The sequence below is a fragment of the Miniopterus natalensis genome, chromosome 8 (genome assembly GCF_054644295.1).
Source record: "Miniopterus natalensis isolate mMinNat1 chromosome 8, mMinNat1.hap1, whole genome shotgun sequence".
Taxonomy (NCBI): Eukaryota; Metazoa; Chordata; class Mammalia; order Chiroptera; family Miniopteridae; genus Miniopterus; species Miniopterus natalensis.
This window is the reverse complement of record NC_142088.1, coordinates 36,427,280-36,445,841: the sequence shown is the minus strand read 5'-3', so window position 1 is coordinate 36,445,841 and position 18,562 is coordinate 36,427,280. Positions and strand designations below refer to the sequence as shown.

The following is an 18,562-nucleotide window of genomic DNA, read 5'->3' as shown; positions in this document are numbered from 1 at the left end:
ATATATTGTTTTATGTTCATGAAGTATATTAAAATTAGCCTGCATGCAATTTCAATCATTAACTTCTGGAGAATTTCTAGATGTTAATAATAAAAAATGGAAAATAATAGTGAAGAGATCAGTGAGGAAAGGATTATGTAGTAATATTAACAATAATAAATAATTTGGCTTTTTAGTTTCCAATAGTTTAATCTTCTAAAAAATAAGGTAGGTTAATAGTGCCTCATACATAAGAAATTCTGAGATTTGGTATTAATGTATTATAAAAGGGGATTTCACACTTGGAATAGTCACCTTTCCATGAGTAACTTGGATTTGTTCTTGTCTAGTAGCCATTCCTTCTCTAGTTCTCAGTATCGTTTCTTGTTCTTTGGCTTTAGCAGTAGCAACTGCTATTGTAGACAAGGCAATTTTCTCAGCTTCCTTTCTTATCTGATTATTACAGTAAAATCAAGGTTTAAATTGTATAGCTTCAGACACACATAGTATGACCCCGTCCACCCCTCCTAGTTATTCAGGGTTCAGAGAAATTAACTTTCACTTGGCAATGTTTGCACACACTGAGTGGGAATCACAAAACTTAGAAATATTAACTATAAAAGACTCCAGGTGATTCCGTATATTGCTTCTTAAAAATCAGGCTAAAAATGCTAATCTTCATGCAAGAATAATGGTGAATAAAACTAATTACGAGTGTTACAGATTGATGAAAATCAAATGTGCAGATAAAATTAATGGTAAATGGTCACACAGTTACCATTTTGTTTTTAGTTTGTGATTCAAAAGGGAAAATAAAGATTAATAATTCATACCACATCATAGTTAATGATTTACTAGAACTCAGTTTAAAGATAAACCTTTCCCATTTCAAATATCTGTATTCACCTTTTCCTGAGTTATTTGAACTTGCTCTCTCTTGGTAGTGATGCCTTCTCTACTTCTTGATACTAAATCTTGTTCTTTGACTTTGGGTGTGGCAACTATAACTTTAGGTACCACTGTTTTTCTAGTTTCTTTCATTATCTGGTCATATGATAAAAAAAATGAGAAAATAGTCATTAGATTTCATACATTCTCTAATATAAGAAACTGAAGTAGAAACTGAGACAGGAAGCAAAATTTCCTCCCAGTCAGGAACATTTTAATCACACTTAAACACATCATTTGCGTTGCTTTGATCATCCATACGGCTTCATTGGTAAAAATATTCAAAAACAAAACAGAAATGTTCAGTCTAAAAGAAAAAAATGTGATTAGCAACAAAAGATAAAGGACACATTTCTCTTTCTCAAATTATTCTTATTATAATCTATGGAAAATTCCAGTAGAAGCATAAATAACGCATACTTTTGTACGTTATCAACAAATGTGTATACTGTGGTCTACTTCAGTGGAAAGATATTACAGTGAATTATGATATCATGTTAGTAACAATCCAAAGACAGTGTGGAGGTTAGGAATGAAAAGTGGCAGTGAATGCTAGGTAGATGGCAGAAAGCTCATGAGAGATTTTGAAGGCAAAGAGGAGGTGAGAAAGTGAAGATTAAGACCCATGATGAAGACGTAGGTGGCTTGCAAAAGAAATGATAGTGAATTTCACACCAGCAGGAAGTCATCACCTTTTCATGAGTAATGTGCATTTGATCTTGTTTTGTGGCAATTTCTTCTCGAGCTCCCAGAATTGTTTCTAGTTTTGTGGGCTTTGCAGTGGCAACTACCACCATGGATGCAGCGGTTGTCTCAGCTGTCTGTCTTATCTGATTTTCAGAGTAAAATAAAGATTTGGGTTTCAAAAGGCACTGAAGAAATGGCAAGATAGCTTTGCAACATTCAGGAGAGAAAATATCACATTTCCATTTCAAGGACCTTCACTTGTATTTAAAACACTGACTTTTGTTTTTCTAAGGAATGGGCTTCTTTATTTCCTGCCTGCCCCTTAGCAAACTGTCCTATAATTGAAAAGGTCTCATCTTTGAGACACAGTGACATGTCCTGGAACCTGGTGTCTGGTCTGTGGCAAAAGGCTGGAAAACTATAGGCAGCTGGCCTTGCCAGTCACCAGCATCAAAATAGCAACTGGGATTTCTATGCCCTTGATATGCGTTCAAAGTCTCTCACTTGCTATAAGGAAAGGGAAATAAATCTAACAGCCTCTGCCAGCCTCTTAAGCATTAAAACACATTGAAAATGTACTCAGCTGGACCTTTTTAAAAAAGAAGCTCTGAGATCAGCAAAGAGCTTGACATCAAGAGAGGTGAGCACAGGCAACCCCTGGAGCATGAAAGAATTCGAAATAGATGCCTCTGTTCTGGCACTTTAAGATTTGATTTCACACATGGGAGGGAAGCGCATCTTGGTGACATTAAGGTTGTTGCCACATGGCGATATGGCACAAAAGCAGAAAATACCTCCGGTCACTGGTGGTCAGCCAATAAGTAGGGCACTTTCTTGAAGAAGTACTGGTCTTGATGTCCAGCATTTCCTCACTTTTTTTTGATATTTAGTTGGAGTGTTCATGACTGGGGGGGGAGGGGGGGGGCATGCATGTGTCTTCCAACCATGTAGTCTGTGTGTTACAATAGAAGTGAGGGCTCAGGATATGCATGAAAAAACTGAGTGCACCATTGGGTAACTGTTTGGGATAATAGCTATCTTCTAAGTATGCTCTAGAAATGCCACAGATATTCCCCAAACCGTTCTAATAGATAGACAACCTCCCAAAACACGATTAACTGAGTGGAAAATTGTGCAATGAGAACAGACTTTCCATCATAAAAGCATTTCAATACTAGACATAGAGAAACAACAAAAAGAAAACACAAACAAAAGTCTCCTTCACTTAGAGGTTTTGGTTATAGAGTTCAAGCAGCTGACTGCAACGTGTTTGTCAATGAACTACAGGTATTTACAAAATTACACTTACTGTTTCTTGAGTTACTTGTTTTTGTTCTTGCTTTGTAGTAATTTCTCCAGAAATTCTAGTTTCTTGTTCTTTGGCTTTAGTTGTGGAAATTACTACTTTTGGTACAAAGGCTTTTTCAGTTTCTTTTCTTATCTGAAATCAATGATAAAAACAAAACCTGATTGTCCCCTGATCTCTAATGGAAGTGACATGATGTTTATTAAGTATAACAAAATAGGAATTTGAAAAAAGCAAAATCCTTTTTCTGGAGATATCACTAAATGAAAGAAATCATCTCACTTTCACTAATATGACCACATTCTTTTTCTGTCTGAACCACAGATATGCTACTTAGAGAGAGAAAAAGTTGGATTCAACACTGTTTGCTTTCTTTGGGAAAGACTTCCAATTTTTATAAATGGATATGTGGCAATATTATTCCATGCTACTTCTGTCATCCAAAGGTGACCTTAGAGCATAAGATAACAGAGTGGGAGGCCTTAGAAGTAATTTTGTCTGACCCTTTTATTTTATATATGAAAAATCAAGTATGAACAATTTACAATCTGCATTTGAACAATATTTTTGCTTTGAAAATTTTCCTGGTTTTTAAATAGCAAGACTTATTTTTCTAAAATTGAGACAGTATGGGGAGAAAAGTTTTGTACATATCCCAGGCAAAATGCTTTTCAAATTCTGTCTCTTGAAGGATGCTGTTTGCTCTGGACACCAAAGGGTGGGGTGGGGGTGGGTGTGTGTGTGTGTGTGTGTGTGTGTGTGTGTGTGTGTGTGTGTTGGGGTGGGGGTAGGGAGCAGTTTTGCCCATTTGCCTCTGCACCATTCTCAGGCATTGTCACTGAAATTCAGGATCTCAGGGTTAAAAGAAATCATAAATTCATCTTCTCAAACCACCCAACTGACTATTGGCTCCATGGCCAATGGCCCTACCAGGTGGCCTTATCTAATCTGTCCCTGAATGCCTCCAATCATGGGGTTGTCCTTTTCACTTTTTCTGGCCATTTGACCTACAAAGACCATACCGTTCCTCTCACTTCAAATCCACATTCAGCTGTTTTCCTAAAGAGTAAGGGAGCAGATATTAAGCTATTTTCAAAGCAATGCATATTCCGTGTTCTTTTCCGCTCTTCCCTGTTCCTACCTATTTTTCCTTCCTGGTTTTACCTCCCTCATCACGTATGTAGTTAGTGCATCCCCAGATCAATGTAGATGAGACCCATTTACAATCCCATATATGTTCACAGAGATCCTTTTGTCTACACGAGGGAAGCATTTAGTGACATACAGTACCCAGGAATACACGGATATAAGGGGATTTTATTAGTGTGATGACAACCAGGTTGCCCAAGAAACAACACCCTTCACAGTAAACATTATTATATGTGTTGACACAGGTAATAACAATAATTTCACATCAAAAACCATTCTCACCTGTTCATGAGTTACGTGCACCTGCTCTTGTTTTGTTGTAATTACTTCTCTGGTTCTTGATTTTAATTCTTGCTCCTTGGCTTTGTCGGCAGCCATTACTGCCTTAGTTACAGCAGATGTCTCTGCTTCCTTTCTCATCTGATTTCATAGGGGAGAGAGGGAGAACATACTTTCATACACCTTGTATAAAAAGCTACAATAATAAATCAGGATAGAGACATAAACATCACACAGGAGAGCTAGGGCGATTTTAAACTATAGCAGGAAATCTATTCAAAAATGAGGTAGGAAATTATCCTGGATTTATAACACTTTTCAGCCATGAATCAAGTGTCATGGTTATTTTGAGGAAAGTAAAAGCAAAGGTCTTTGGGGGAAGCTTAGAGAAAAGTAATGTCTGCCCTGAAATAGTGGCTTCCATGCCTGGCTCTTGGAGCATCTGAACCCGATTGACTGGGCTGCAACCACAGCACTGAATGCACTCAGACCCACCTGCCTCATTTAGCTGACTTTCAGGCTACCCTTTGCCTGTCTTGACTCAGGAGGGCTTTGATACTTAGAATACCTTGTCTGACCTCCTATATTGACTTTCTGATAGTTAACTCTTGCCTGCCTACCTGCCCGACATAGACCAGGTACTTGTGGTATTTATATCTTTCACACCTTTGGTATCTCAGGCGACCTTTTGCTAAGGAAGTCCTGAACACGGGGCCACGTTGGGCTCAGTGCTATCCTCAGAATCATTGGAGCATTGACTCATCCCGGGATCTCTGCAGGCAGAGCTCAGTCTGGCTGGCCATGAGCTTACCTGTTCTTGAGCAGGTGGGATGTGCACGGCAGTCGTGGTTGTCCTCTGAGCAGTCTGCTCTACAGCGCTGATTCCTGGTTCTCTCACTCTGGCCATATCAACAGCAGCAACAACAGTCGCAACAGCTGCACTTTTGTCAGTTTCTTGTTTCACCTGGATTGGAAATGAGAAAGTACGTTACTTTCTAAAATGACATGCTCTGTACAAAAAACAAAAGCATCGTGGAAACTGAGCTACCTGGAGTAAAAATATACATGTGCATAAGCATTTATCATTGCCAAGAGAAATAGGATACAGGTTGTTAAAACCTACATTTTATGTAAACCTCCCAACTAAAAATGCTTTTACAAAGCAAGAGCCAAATTGGGTCTTCAGTTCCTATTCTTATGTTCATGTGCACAACCTATCCAGACTGAGTTCATGACCTAATTTTGGTTGGAGACTAGAGAACACGAAAAGGAGACAAAGGACACGAGACAGCTCTGACATTACCTCTCCAGCTGATATGCCCGCAGCAGTGCCTGCAGCTCCGCTGATGGTCGTTTGCTCCTGGACCCCATATCTCCCTTCCCATCTCTCTTCCCTCCGGATCTGAGTAGCACTTGTCACCACGGTTTCTCTCATCTCAGACTCCGATGAGGCCACGTAGCCCTCTTGCTTCCAAGGGGGAGGCACTTCAGGGCCTTGGCCCATGGTGGGCGTCTGAGCCTTACGTATGGGTGATGGAGACTTCACAGATCTGATGGGGGAGGTGGAGATCCTCCCAGCTGGAGACACAGGCCTGAAAACCAAGCAGCACAAGTCAACAACCCAAGATAAGAAACTCCCCTCTAGGCCATTATATTTGAGTAATGGCAGGAAAATCTGGATGTGTTTAATTTAATGCAGAGTTTCAAAATGTGTGCCTCAACAACCTATTCAGAGGCAAATAATGTACTTGAATGTAATCTGTTTTAAATCTCTGTAAACCCTACTCATACTGGCTGCAGCTTGAGAATCAGACTTAATCCTAAACTAAAGAATTTTGTGCCTAGCTTTACTGTCTCACATTTTAAAAAATGGAAACAGCAGAAAGTGCTTCTTTGAACTACAGCCAAAGAAAGGCCATGCAAAATATTGCAATCATAACTCAGTTTCTCAGTGCTCCCAACTCCAGGGGGTGTAGGAAGGAGAGCAAATAGGAGTTGAACAAAAGAAAGATTTCTGTAATCAAAATGCACTAATACACCTTATATAAAAAGTTACAATAATAAACCAGGGTAAAGACATAAACATCACACAAGAGAGGGCAAGGAGGAAAGCTAGAGTGGTTTTAAACCATAACAGAAAATCTATTTGAACACGAGGTGGTAAATTATCCTGCGTTTATAACACTTTCAGCCATGAATCAAGTGTCACGTTTATTTTGAGGTAAGCAAAAGCAAAGGTGTTTTGGGGAAGCTAGGCTAAATAAGTTAGGCCTTTTTTTTTTTTTCCTGTGGGACTTCCCATAGCCTTCACCATGCCCATATGCCTTGTGAATTTTCAGACAGGAGGTGCTTTCTCAGAACTCTTTGGGGTGTAGGCTGTGCAGTGCACTTTGGAAACTGCTGGTCTAGTCAAGGTGCTGTGGATTGCTCTTTTAAATGGTGTCTGTGTTTGTTTACCCTCAGCCTCATTGTCTTATGTGCTGGACTTCTTTGAAATATCCTTGTAGTTACTGTGGTAACTGGCTAATTTGAAACCTAAAGATTCTATGATTTTTTAAAAATTAAATTGATAAAGTAGCTTCTTCCAAAATAGTGTTTATTGCTTTTTATGTGGTTCCAAAGGGCAATTCTTCAGTTGAAGAATCTGGATGCTAAATCCTGTCATTTATAGACAAAAAAGGCAGTTCCTGACCTATAGGGACAATTCTAGGGGTTGGTTGGTTAACTATTTTAAGATAAAGTTTTTCATAATTTAGTTCTTAATCAATACGTGGATCACATTTCCTCCCACTAGGGGGCAGTATTGCCTCATCATTGCCTTTAACTACTTCCTATAGGAAAATGTTTATAAAAGTATTCTGGCCCTACATAAGGTGTTTAACTTATACAGGTCATAAGTGAAGCAATTATTCTAACCAAGGCTAAAGGTACAGTTGATACCTGCTCTAAATTACGGAGTAACTTAACAGAACATTACAGTATTAACCAGTTTAATGAAGAAATGTTCAATCATTTTCTGGAAGTAGGCTTTTTTGGTGAAAATCAATTTACATCATATAAACAAAGTTGTAACCAACTAAAGGGAGATCTAGGGGACCATGTCTCTATTTTGAAAGTGACTGCATTAGAAATATAACAAAGACCAGTTTAGAATAATTTGGGTCCACACCAATGGACAAAAAGCAAAGTACCTTGTTCTTGCTGTACCTAGTAAAGTGGGTTTAATTCAAAGAGTTAAAAACATGACTAGCATGATGTGAGTGATTAGCAGCAGGTTGCAGGTAAGCCTATAACTATGAAAATCAATGTAATTGGAGTCATTATAAGAAAGTGCTATTTCTGCTCTTACAATAAAAAATAAGCACCTGGTCACAGCTAGATACAATGCACTTTATTCAGTGAAATATGTTTGCCTTACTCAACAACAAAAATCAAGATTAAACCATTAGACATTTTAGGAAGTAGTCTATCTTGGATAATCATTATTTTCTCTACAAACTGATATTTTTATTTCTTAATTATTTTAAAGCAAATTATGGGGGCTAAGTAATTGGTATTGTTATTAATGAACTTTCAAACTGCCAAGATACTCAAAATGTTCCACAGAATCACCGAAGCTCTGTGATTCTAAATGACCCTTAGGCAAGATTTAAAATATGGTGAGGTTGTTATATCCCCCCAAAATCACATTTGGCCTGTCTGGTGATTTCATGTTGTGCAAACTTGAAGTTAGCCTGAGGCAGAACACTTTTTCTCCTTGTTAGCTTGGTACGTTTTTTAAACTGAGCTTTTTGCTCAGGGCTTCATATTAGTGTTTGCCAATATTTTTATAATAAGAATTGGAAAACATCTAGCCCAGCCAGACGTGGCTCAGCAGCTGAGCATCGACCTAGGATCCAGGAGATGGAGGTTCCATTCCCAGTCAAGGCACATGCCTGGGTTCCAGGCTCGATCCCCAGTCGGAGGCGTGCAGGAGGCAGCCAATCAATGACTCTCTCATCATTGGTGCTTCTGTCTCTCTCCCCCTCTCCCTTCCTCTGAAACCAATAAAGATATATTTTTAAAAAAAGAAAAAAGAAAAAAATTGAAAAACATCTAGATTTTTTAGATATAATTATTGGACATTTAAATTGCCTCCTGTGTGAAATGCTTGTCTTCTGTCACTGTTTTTTCATTTGTGTTGATTGTATTTTCCTTTTAAATTAATTTGTGCAAGCTTTTTAATACACTTGGTACATTAGTTCTTTGTCTGTCATAAGTGTTGCAAACATTTCCCTCATATCGACTATTTGCATCTTGCTTCTTTATGGGGTCTTACCCAGCATCAACATTTACAGTTGTGCAGGTCATGCACTGTTTCTAGGCTTGAACGTTCACACTGCAGCCATTGCATGTTTGTTTTAACGCTTTTAAACATTTCAAACTTTAAAATGTTTTCACAAATGCCTGTTTGGTTTAGCCATGACCTTGTTTTTACCTAACATAAATTTTTATTTTTGTGTAGTTGAATCTGTAGATCTAATTTTAAGGGCTCTCCTCCACAAATTTTTCTCCAAATTTTCTTCTCATTGTTATGGCTTTTATTTTTTAAACTTAGTTCTTTAGTCAAGCTGAGATTTATTTTATAAATGGTGCGAGGCAGAGGTTAATATTTGTTTTCTTCCAAATAGATAGCTAATCAGGCCAGCATCCTTTATCAAATAAAATATTCTTTCCCCACTGAACTGAAAAGTCACTTTGATTACAAATTGAATTTCGTGAATATCTGAATCTATTTCTGGACTCTGTTTTGCTCCCCTGGTGTATTTTCTATTCACTTACCAATAGCATACTGTTTTGATTATAGTAACCTCACAGTAAGTTTGAATATTTTTTAGGTCAACTGTCTGCTTAGTATACTTCTTTTACAATTTTTCTTGGCATGGAAACTTTCTCTACATTTAAAACATTCATTCAAATTGATCAAGAGACACTTTTTTGTTTCCTCCAAACTTTGCACAATTTTTAGTTCATCCTATTAAAAACCTCAGCATGTTAAGCCAAGTTCCAACGTTTCGAATCTGCTGTCTATAACTTATACTTGATTACATAATTTCTGAGCCCTGAAACATGCTCACTTTCTAAAATATCTCCATATTAACTAAACATAGAAACCCATTTTACATTTTAGATAAAATAACTTAAGCAGATGCAAAATATTTAGAAGGTTTTACTTATTCTCGAAGCATAAGAACATCTGTATAATTATTTTCTATTTACAAGGTATCTTCACCTAATTATCTTGAATCCTCACAATCTTAAGATCATCCTTATTGTGATTCTCTTTAATTTACAAATGACACAACTAAAACCTTAAGCAAATCAATTAACTTCTTTAGCTTCAGTCACCTATCTAAAAAATTAGGGGTAAAAATTCTTAGAAGTTGCTTCAAATATTTAGTTAGATAATGTACATAGAATGCCAATCAAATGTCTGACATAGTGCTCAATATATAGTAACAACTATTTAATCATTACAATCACTTTCCTAAATCACATTGATAGCAAGTGATCAGACTGATTGAACATAGAGGGGCCAACCAATTCTGTGCTGTTATTTCACAGTGCTTCTTTTCAGCTCCACAAAGCAGATGTTTATGAAATTATATAAAAATAAGAATTTAGAATTACAGCTTACAAAGTCTGCCAATTTACCTGTGGACAGTGAGGATTTGTGAAAATCATATTTAGTATCCTTTTTGTTAACTTCCTTTATCACATACTACATTTTTTAAAAATGTTTTTATTGATTTTATAAGAGAGGAAGGGAGAGGGAGAGAGAGAAACACTGATGTGAGAGAGAAACAATGATCTGCTGCCTCCTTCACGCCCCCCTACTGGGGATCAAGCCAAAACATGGGTATGTGCCCTGACAGGGCATTGAACTGGTGACCTTCTGGTGCATAGGACTATGCTCAACCAACTGAGCCACACTGGCCAGGGCAACGCATGCTACATTTTTTTATTGCTTCCTTCTATTTCTCTTCCTATTGGTTGAAACCTAATTCAAAAATACACAATGACCTGATCTCTTTTAAATGGTTTTACCTGACCGGAGATGGGGTCGGTGCCCGCACATGTCTGACCGGGGAAGGGGAGTGTCTTATCGGCGATGGGGATTGCTGTCGAGCCAACTGTGCTTTAGCGGAAATGGACGGTGGGGTGGGAGACCTCGACTTTGGCTTAGGAGGTATCCTGGGAGGTGTTTTATGTGGCAGCTGTTGCCCAGTGGCACCATCTATGACCATCTCAACTGTTGCAATTGATCTGGCATCAAAGTGGGCTTCAATCTTCTGTAAAAGACAAAAACAAAGCCCATGAGGAGGGGGAAGTTGGTGAAACCACAATCTGAGAGGCCCGAACCCCAACAGTATAAAAAAAATACCTTTTCAATTCGGGTTTGTCTTGTTTCTGAAATCTGAGCAGTCGAAATAATTGTCTTTGTCTTTTTAGCGGGTACTACTTCTTCACCTGTAGGAAGGGAAAGACAAATATTTAGGAGGGGCCACGGTGTCCCATTTAGTTAATTCTGACTACAGAGCCAATAACATTTCCTAGATGTCCCAATGGAGGAAAATGCAGAAAGTTGTGGATTTTGTATGAACATCAATTAGGTTTAAAAACAGAAAATGTTCATTATTAGATAAGAATTTACTTACATCCAACAATTTTTTTTTTTTAAATTTCATTATTTGCTTATAATTTGAAATCACAGATGACAACTAAAAAAATTTCCAGCTTCTAATGGGGTTAATAACCACAGAAAAGTCTCAGAGACTTTTCAAGTGTGTTGAAAAGCTAGCTTTGATTTCAATTCACAGCACTGCTAGGCCTCAGAGGGGAGGAAGGTGGACCTCGGCCCCACTTTGTCCTAAATCAGCCTTTTCCCCTTCTCCCTGTTCCTAAGCCTCCTGCAGGTACCTTGAACCAGTAATTCAGCAGTCGAAGTAGCTCTTCCAACGCTATTGGTGGCATTTACTGAATAGGTCCCAGAGTCTTCAGGGTATGCTTCTGCAATCAGTAAGCTGTAGAGGTCGCCTTCTTGTGAAATTTGAAAATCAAGGGAGCTCTGGATTTCGGCTCCATCCCGATAGAACTTCACCACAGGTGTAGGGATTCCAGTCACTTTCACTTGGAGTCGCACTTGGCTTCCTTGTCTCACTGTCATGCTCTGCAGTCGTTGTACAAAGTTGGGTGGCGCTGTTTCTGCTGCAGGGGGAAGAGAAGAGAATCAGGACTGCAGCCAGGGCACTCCCAAAAGGCTATTTTTAAACAATCACAGCTCTGAGTCACTGAACCAAACATCCTTGACTGTCCTTGAACCCAGCTCATCCAGCAGATGACATCAGGAATGGAACCAGCAGGTGACAGAAGGCAATCCTGCCACCATATTTTATTTTATTTACTTTGTTTTGTTTAGCAGTTCTAAGCCACCATATTAATTTTTTTTTTTTCTTTAAAGAAAAAGCCTAGATCTTATTATAACATTTTTAGAGAATCTTTCTGGAACTTCCTTCCAATCTTACCTCTAGCACTATATTAACATGTTAAGGTAACTTTTCATATTTCAGTAAGTTGAATTCAAATGAATTCCAATAGTTGGTTTGAAGGGTGCACCTGTGACTTACAGGATCATTAAATTTTAATTTAATTTGAAAAAACCTAAATTGTTTCCAACTTGGTCACTTTTCTAATAACCCAAATATTTACTTGCATTTAAAATGTTAGTCCAAATAATGACTAATGGATTTAATGTTATTTATGCTATGGAAAGGGGATTTTTTTTTTGTCAATGATGTGTTAAGAAATTTTTTATCAAATAGATGTGAAGGACTAATGGGATTAATTTTGATATGTTTTTGAGTGATAAACAACAGCAGATGCTGTCAGCCTTGTGCACTTTCCATTTCTGAATTTCTGGATGTATGTTCCCGTTCACACCTGATGTTCCCTGATGTGCCTTGGTTAGGTCAACGATAGCCCGATACTTGAACAGTGCTAAAGGCATAGCTTATTGGCTAAACATATACAACATTATGCAGCGTGTGAAAGATACTGTGTAATGTGTAAAGTAATGCAATGTTCTGGGCATTAATGTCTTATCAGGAAGTAAAGGGTGGAGACAATGACAGTGGCATGAAGATTAGTTACAGCTTTTCTGGAAACTGTGTCATGCATCTGAATATTAAACAAGCATTGGCACTTTTCTGTGCATGTTTATTGTGTAATATTTTTAAAAATTGAAAAAAAATAAAGATTTTTAAACTTTATAGCCCACAGCAGAGTTTCTTAAATAGGTGATTTGTGGACCATTTTCATCATAATCACCTAGGTGCTTGCTAAAGTGCAAATTCCTAGAGCTGTGCATATTTCTTTAGCAGGTTTATAAACAAGGCTCCGAGCCTTTCTACTTGCTCAGAAACATAATTTTTAATATTTCCTTAGTATACTTTTGAGTGTTGAATATAGCATGTGTACAGACAAACTGCTTCTCAGCCACGTTTTTGCTATATTTTGAGAGGAAAATTAAAAGGCAAACAACTTTGATCTCAATTCAGCCTTCAGTGGACCCTTCTCTGAACTCAGCTGCATGTATTGTGCTCAGTAGCTCTTTGTGGACCCATGTCCTGAAGGTGTCCTCTGGGGTGGGGGAGTCAGAGGACAGGCAGGTCCCCTCCGGCCTACCTGTCACGAGAAGCTCAGCAGTACTAGTCGCTTGTCCAGATCCATTGGTGGCTCTCAGGGAGTATCGTCCACTGTTGGCTTTTGTCACGGCGGGGATCGTCAATCTAGCGCGGCCATCGCTAAAGGAGATCTGCACGCCGGGCAGAGTGGAAGTGGAAATCACCTGGCCATCCCGAAACCAGCTCACCTCAGGAACTGGCAAACCTGGAGCGCAAAGACAGTTCTCAGTTATGTTCGATGAGCACTGCCAAGTCCTCTGCTCCTTCTATTATGTGCACTGCCTAGTCCTAAGCCGCAAAAGCTGTCCAGAGTGCAGTGCTATGTAATGACAGTGATAAAGACAGCCCACGAAAGTGCGAACTGGCAGACCATTAGGAAAGTGTGGGCTCATGTGGAGGCCAGTGCCTTCAATTTACAGGGAGGAAACAGGCCAAAGAGGCCCAATGATTTTTCCAAGCTCCCTTGGCTCTCCAGTGCACACAGAGGATGAGAATTGCCATCTCCCACCCTCCTGCCTGGGCAATTTAATAGACATCATTAAAATCATGAAAGAGATTTATAAAAAAGAGAAGAGCCAAGGAAACTTTGAAATAAAAGATGACTACTGAAAGTTCTGCCTGACAAGCACAGAGGACCGTGCATCCCTCTCCCTCTTCTCAGGTTGCCGTCTTCCCCAACTCCCCTCCTTTCAAATGAGCAATCAGTGAAATGCCGGGCGGTGCAGAGGAAGGTTCTCGCACAGTAAGAGACGAACCAGACCTCGTGTTTCCACAGCACGTGGAGTTGGAGTGCAGGTAGGAAAGCAACATTCCCCACCCCTCTCGCCCTCAGCCATGGAGCTGTGAACAACATGCACGTTGCTTGATGGTTTCCACATCTTACACCCGTGCAGTCGGAAGGCAGCAGGTCATTTCAGAGCGCAGGTTAATGCGGGTGAGCGCAAAGGCTGGAGGGCCCATCCCTCAGCTGAGGAGATGAAGGCCACCACGAGCAAGCTTATCCTGTCCTCCTTGCATGAGCCAGCCTCCCAACGCGGACAAGGGACTCGTTTATTTGACTAATTCATGGGTATCAAGTGTGTTCAGTGGTGCTTTCTTAAGAATTTATTAGCACAGAGCGTGAAGGAACAAGAAGCTGTGAGGAAGCCAGATCCACTACTTCCCAGCCAGGCACAATTCCCACTGAAGCCACATGTGTTCCGTTCTGTTCAGGAGCTACTGAGTCTCACACAACAAACAGCTGAATTGTTTCAGTCTGTCCAAGTTTATCATGCAGGAAAAGAATTGACTTGGTGTCTGTATGTGTGTATATATACACATGTGTATACACACACACAAAAATGAATGATTATATATTTGTGTGGTGTAAAACAAAGTGTTATTCAATTATGAATAAGATTAGTACATAGAAGAGATAGATAGGAAACAAAAGGAAAGAGGAAGGAAAAGGAAATCTTATTTTATCTTTATTATAAGCCATAAATTTTTTTAAAAAAAAAAGACACACTGTACTTATAGAGGTACATCAAGCATGATTTTCAATTAATCCATATAATTTTATATGACTAGTTATGATACTGAAGTAGATGATACTGATGAAATAATTTTGAAATTATTTACAATATAGTCTGTAGATTATCCCCATTTCTTCACAAGATGCTATCATAAGCCATGCATTTTATGGAATTATTCCTACCCTGAGCTATGAAGAAAAAGATGAAGGGAAAAAAGAAACAAGAACTTTTTTAAAAAAAGAAGAATTTTAATAAAATTTCAGGGTCATTGTTTGTTTCCCTTTAATATATACACCAAACTGGCATACATTATTTTTTATTGTTATTTCAAAGTGATTGGAAAATCTTTTAATTCACTAGAATCACTTAATAAAGACTAAAATAATGAGGAATAAGCTCATCACTGAAAGTTCTGCTTCTGAGAAAAGTCCGAAGCATTGTAATTTTCCTCGTAAAACCAGCGGGGCTCAGGCACACAGGCTGGTGAGCCCGAGGGACAGCCCAGCAGCTCTGTGGCCCGCCCCTATTGGGCTTGAGTTCTTGGCTTCCAGTCTGGCTCTGCAGCTGAACCCCAAAATAGAACGACCAAATCTGGTGCTACTTAACAGCTGGATTCTGACTGCAATTTTAACCCAATGTTAATTATTTTGCTTTGTAGAATCATAAACATGAATAAAACATTTTCAAGTCATTGTATTGTAAGATTTTGTCACTGCTCTGAGAATGGTATATCTTTCCTTATAATGATCCTTCCATAGAGTTGGACCAATTTTACAAAGTGAAAGCAGCCCTTAAACTTGACCTCAAGTCCTTACTGCATAGTTAACTTCTTGGGGAGGAAAAGGAAGGAAAGCAGTAATGCGTGAGCTTACCACTAATGTGAGCCTCAAAGGTTGCGGCACTACCCTCCAGTACCACAACACTTTGTAACGGCTGCTTAAACGTCGGTGCTTGAGTTGTCATCTTCTCAGGCACTCTGAAAATGAAGAGAAAGGAAATTAGAACGTCACAGCTCGGGGCCGCTCTGGAGGTACTTTGCAGATGACAGAGACACACATTTTCCAAACAGATTCCTCATAGGTCATCGGTGGTGTAGCGTGATGGGCAGGCCTACTCCTTTGGGGCTTGAAGTTGAACAGTCAGCATGAGCTTACTTGAGTGTAAGGGGAAACGAAAAAAAATTAGGTGAGCAGAGCAAGGAATGTACCCTAGTGGTCAAAGAGGGAAATTCAGGTTTATCAAAGGTGGAAAGTCTGGGTTAGAGTCGGATAGAAGGAAAGCTGGAGCAAGAGGGTAGAGGGTGGGTGGTTTGGGGGAAGCAAAGAATAATAAAAGAGGTATGTGGAGTGTGAAGTGAATCTTTGCATCAGTTAAAAAAAGGAAGAGAGAAAATTGTTAAAAAATATTTCTTTCCTTCCAATATTTTCTACTCACTATATCTATAGTTATAAGGTGGACACACTCAAGCATTTTTACTTTAAGTAATTCAGGTGATTACTTAAGTCATCAACAAAACCAACAATTTTAACCTTGAACTTTCCTGCCTTGCTTGAAAAGTTTTGGCAGGCCTTATCAAAATTGCAAACCTTTTGTTTAGAAAGCATACAGGGCTTTCTATTTTTTAATATTTTTTCATATTGTAATTGCTCAATAAGTGTTGCCACTGCTGAAGTAAATATTCAGGGAAATTTAAATTTAAAAGAGGAGGCCAAATTTTATTACAGGTCTGAAAGAAAAATACTGACTTGAGTTGTTGAAAAGGAACACACGCAGGCTCTAAGGCTGGTATGAAGCACAGATGAGGTGAAAAGACCTGTCTTTTTATAACATCAATATCCAAAATCAAAGAAAGGACTACAAAATTTGCAGTTAGTCCTCTTGTAAAGTGAAAGAAAGTACTTTATCAGTTTCCAAGAGATTGTGTGAAGAACTCTGATGCATAAATACATTATTATCTAATGTTCCACTATTCGGTACAAAGGCAGAGTCTCAAAGGTCAATTGCTCCAGTGCTATTTTTCATAGCATTCTCTGTTCACTATGAGGTTATGGAGCAACAATCTTTCCAGTAATGATTCTGTACCTTATTGTAACTCTTTACTTAGTTAAAAAGAAAACTAAACCAGAGTTCTCTGAGACAATAAAATTTATATTTCAAAAATTCAGATAACATTCAAAAGTTTTTTGTGAAACTTTTGTCAGTTCCTTATTGTAGCATGTTATCTTTAGGATGAATAACTTTTGTGTCTAATTTTCCTGTTTATGAGTTAGTGCATCTTCTTAAAAGAGCTGTATTATTTTATACAATTTATGCATTTATAGTCATTTGCAGCTATTAATTTAATTCCAGGAAGATGGGAAATCAAAGTGTACTTAGAAATAAAAAGTCTCTAAAACATTATTTCTTACCTTTCTTAGCATCAACATTTATCTCCTATCCTATCATTTGATTGTGAGTTGAATTAAAATATATGAGATTCTGAATAATTCAGAAAAACAGTTATATTAGCTTTTCCCCCTAAATTTCTAAATATACTGCAATTAACAGGCCTCAGTTGGTCTTTAATTCCTACTGTCTAGGTAAAGTTTGTTGCTTTAGCACTTGCTCTTCAGAGGCCTTTGTCTAATTAGGGCAGAAGGTATTCGTCTAAAATGTCAGGCTCCCAAAATAAACTCTCCCGCGTTGACTGACAGCAGGCAAGTGTTCTGTCACTGTCCTGGGACCGATAGCTCAGCAGTTGATTCCCTTAAAAAGCCATCAGGGTGCAGCTGATACCACACGCATTTTATCAGAGCTATTCTTGGGTGTCTCACTCTATCACTGAGTAATATAACCTTGAACATTTTCAACAGACAAAGAGAGTCCATAAGAGAAGCAAACATTTCTATCTCCATTTCGGACCTCAACTCTAACACTTTTAGAATATTAGGTGGATTTAAGCAATAGGAATCATTGATTGCTGATATGTTAACGCATTCAACTTAGTAAAGAAAAATGTTCACATATTTTAAAGGAGAACTTAACAAGCAGATTCAAATTATGGATCGGCACCAGCCACCAGTAATTAGAACATCTCTACCTAGGTATTAGCATACAAAGATAAGCTGGGACAGGAAATCAATTAGAAAGGGGCTCTACCATTAAAAAAAGAGAAGATGCTGCTCACCTGATTTCTCAAGAGTGCCCAAAAAGAGTGGGACTAAGCCCAAGGTTGCTTCTGAAACGACGTCCTATCTAGAGTTGGTTTGTTCGACCATCTCTGACATGAATCGGTGAGCCTCTAAACCTAAAAACAAAACTACACAGTCGTGACTGTGTAGTTTTGCTTTTCTATGCAATCCCTACACCCGAGGCGAGGCTGGGAATGCACGACTGCTCAAGAGCCAGGGTCTGGCCCTGCCCTTTTATTTGCCAGATCTGCTGACAGCCCCACATGTTTAGGGCAGGGCCCTGGGTGATTGGCCCTTCCAGGGAGCATGATGAGAGAGGGACCTCTGTGGTTGTCACATACCACCTGTTCTTCTGATTGGCAGTGCTAAATTTAGCACCTCATAAGAGGCTTTACCAAGGAAAGAGAACCGTATTTAAAGAATAACTGTGTTGAGGCTTAGAGAAGCATTTGTCACCCATGTTAAAATCTGAAAACACTGGTCTGAAGAGAATTTATGACTGAAGACTTGTGGGCAGTCATAAAATAGCCCCAAACCTGAGGGCTCTACCCTGTGAGTCAGGCCCCATTTCTGTTCTCTACCCCCATAAAACCAAACAAATGGGCCTGTCAATCATGACAACAGATGAGGGACTTTATCTCATGCATAAACTTCGCCTTCTTTGAAGGGGCTGTAAACCTTTGCATAGAAGAGAACTTGTTCATACTGTCTGCATTCCCCAGAATCCACTTGCACTTTGGGGAGAGTTATACTAATGTTAATGAGCTAAATGATTATACAGCCCTGCAAGAATTCACGCTGAGAGGC

General features: G+C 38.8%; 1 protein-coding gene across 1 annotated transcript in view; it reads right to left on the bottom strand.

Annotated features, from left to right (window-relative positions):
* Nucleotides 1–17,896, bottom strand: part of TTN (titin) — a 269,865-nt gene extending 251,969 nt beyond the window's left edge. Inside the window, exons 1-13 of the mRNA XM_087819741.1 lie at nt 17,752–17,896; nt 15,458–15,561; nt 13,073–13,276; nt 11,309–11,596; nt 10,773–10,858; nt 10,436–10,680; nt 5,631–5,940; nt 5,160–5,312; nt 4,352–4,489; nt 2,924–3,055; nt 1,620–1,757; nt 886–1,023; nt 295–432 (exon numbers count right to left, since the gene is read on the bottom strand). Coding sequence (XP_087675867.1) covers nt 295–432; nt 886–1,023; nt 1,620–1,757; nt 2,924–3,055; nt 4,352–4,489; nt 5,160–5,312; nt 5,631–5,940; nt 10,436–10,680; nt 10,773–10,858; nt 11,309–11,596; nt 13,073–13,276; nt 15,458–15,548 — 2,061 coding nt within the window. The 5' untranslated portion in view covers nt 15,549–15,561; nt 17,752–17,896. The remainder of the gene's footprint in view (nt 1–294; nt 433–885; nt 1,024–1,619; nt 1,758–2,923; nt 3,056–4,351; nt 4,490–5,159; nt 5,313–5,630; nt 5,941–10,435; nt 10,681–10,772; nt 10,859–11,308; nt 11,597–13,072; nt 13,277–15,457; nt 15,562–17,751) is intronic.
* Between the last annotated feature and the right edge of the window lie 666 nt (nt 17,897–18,562).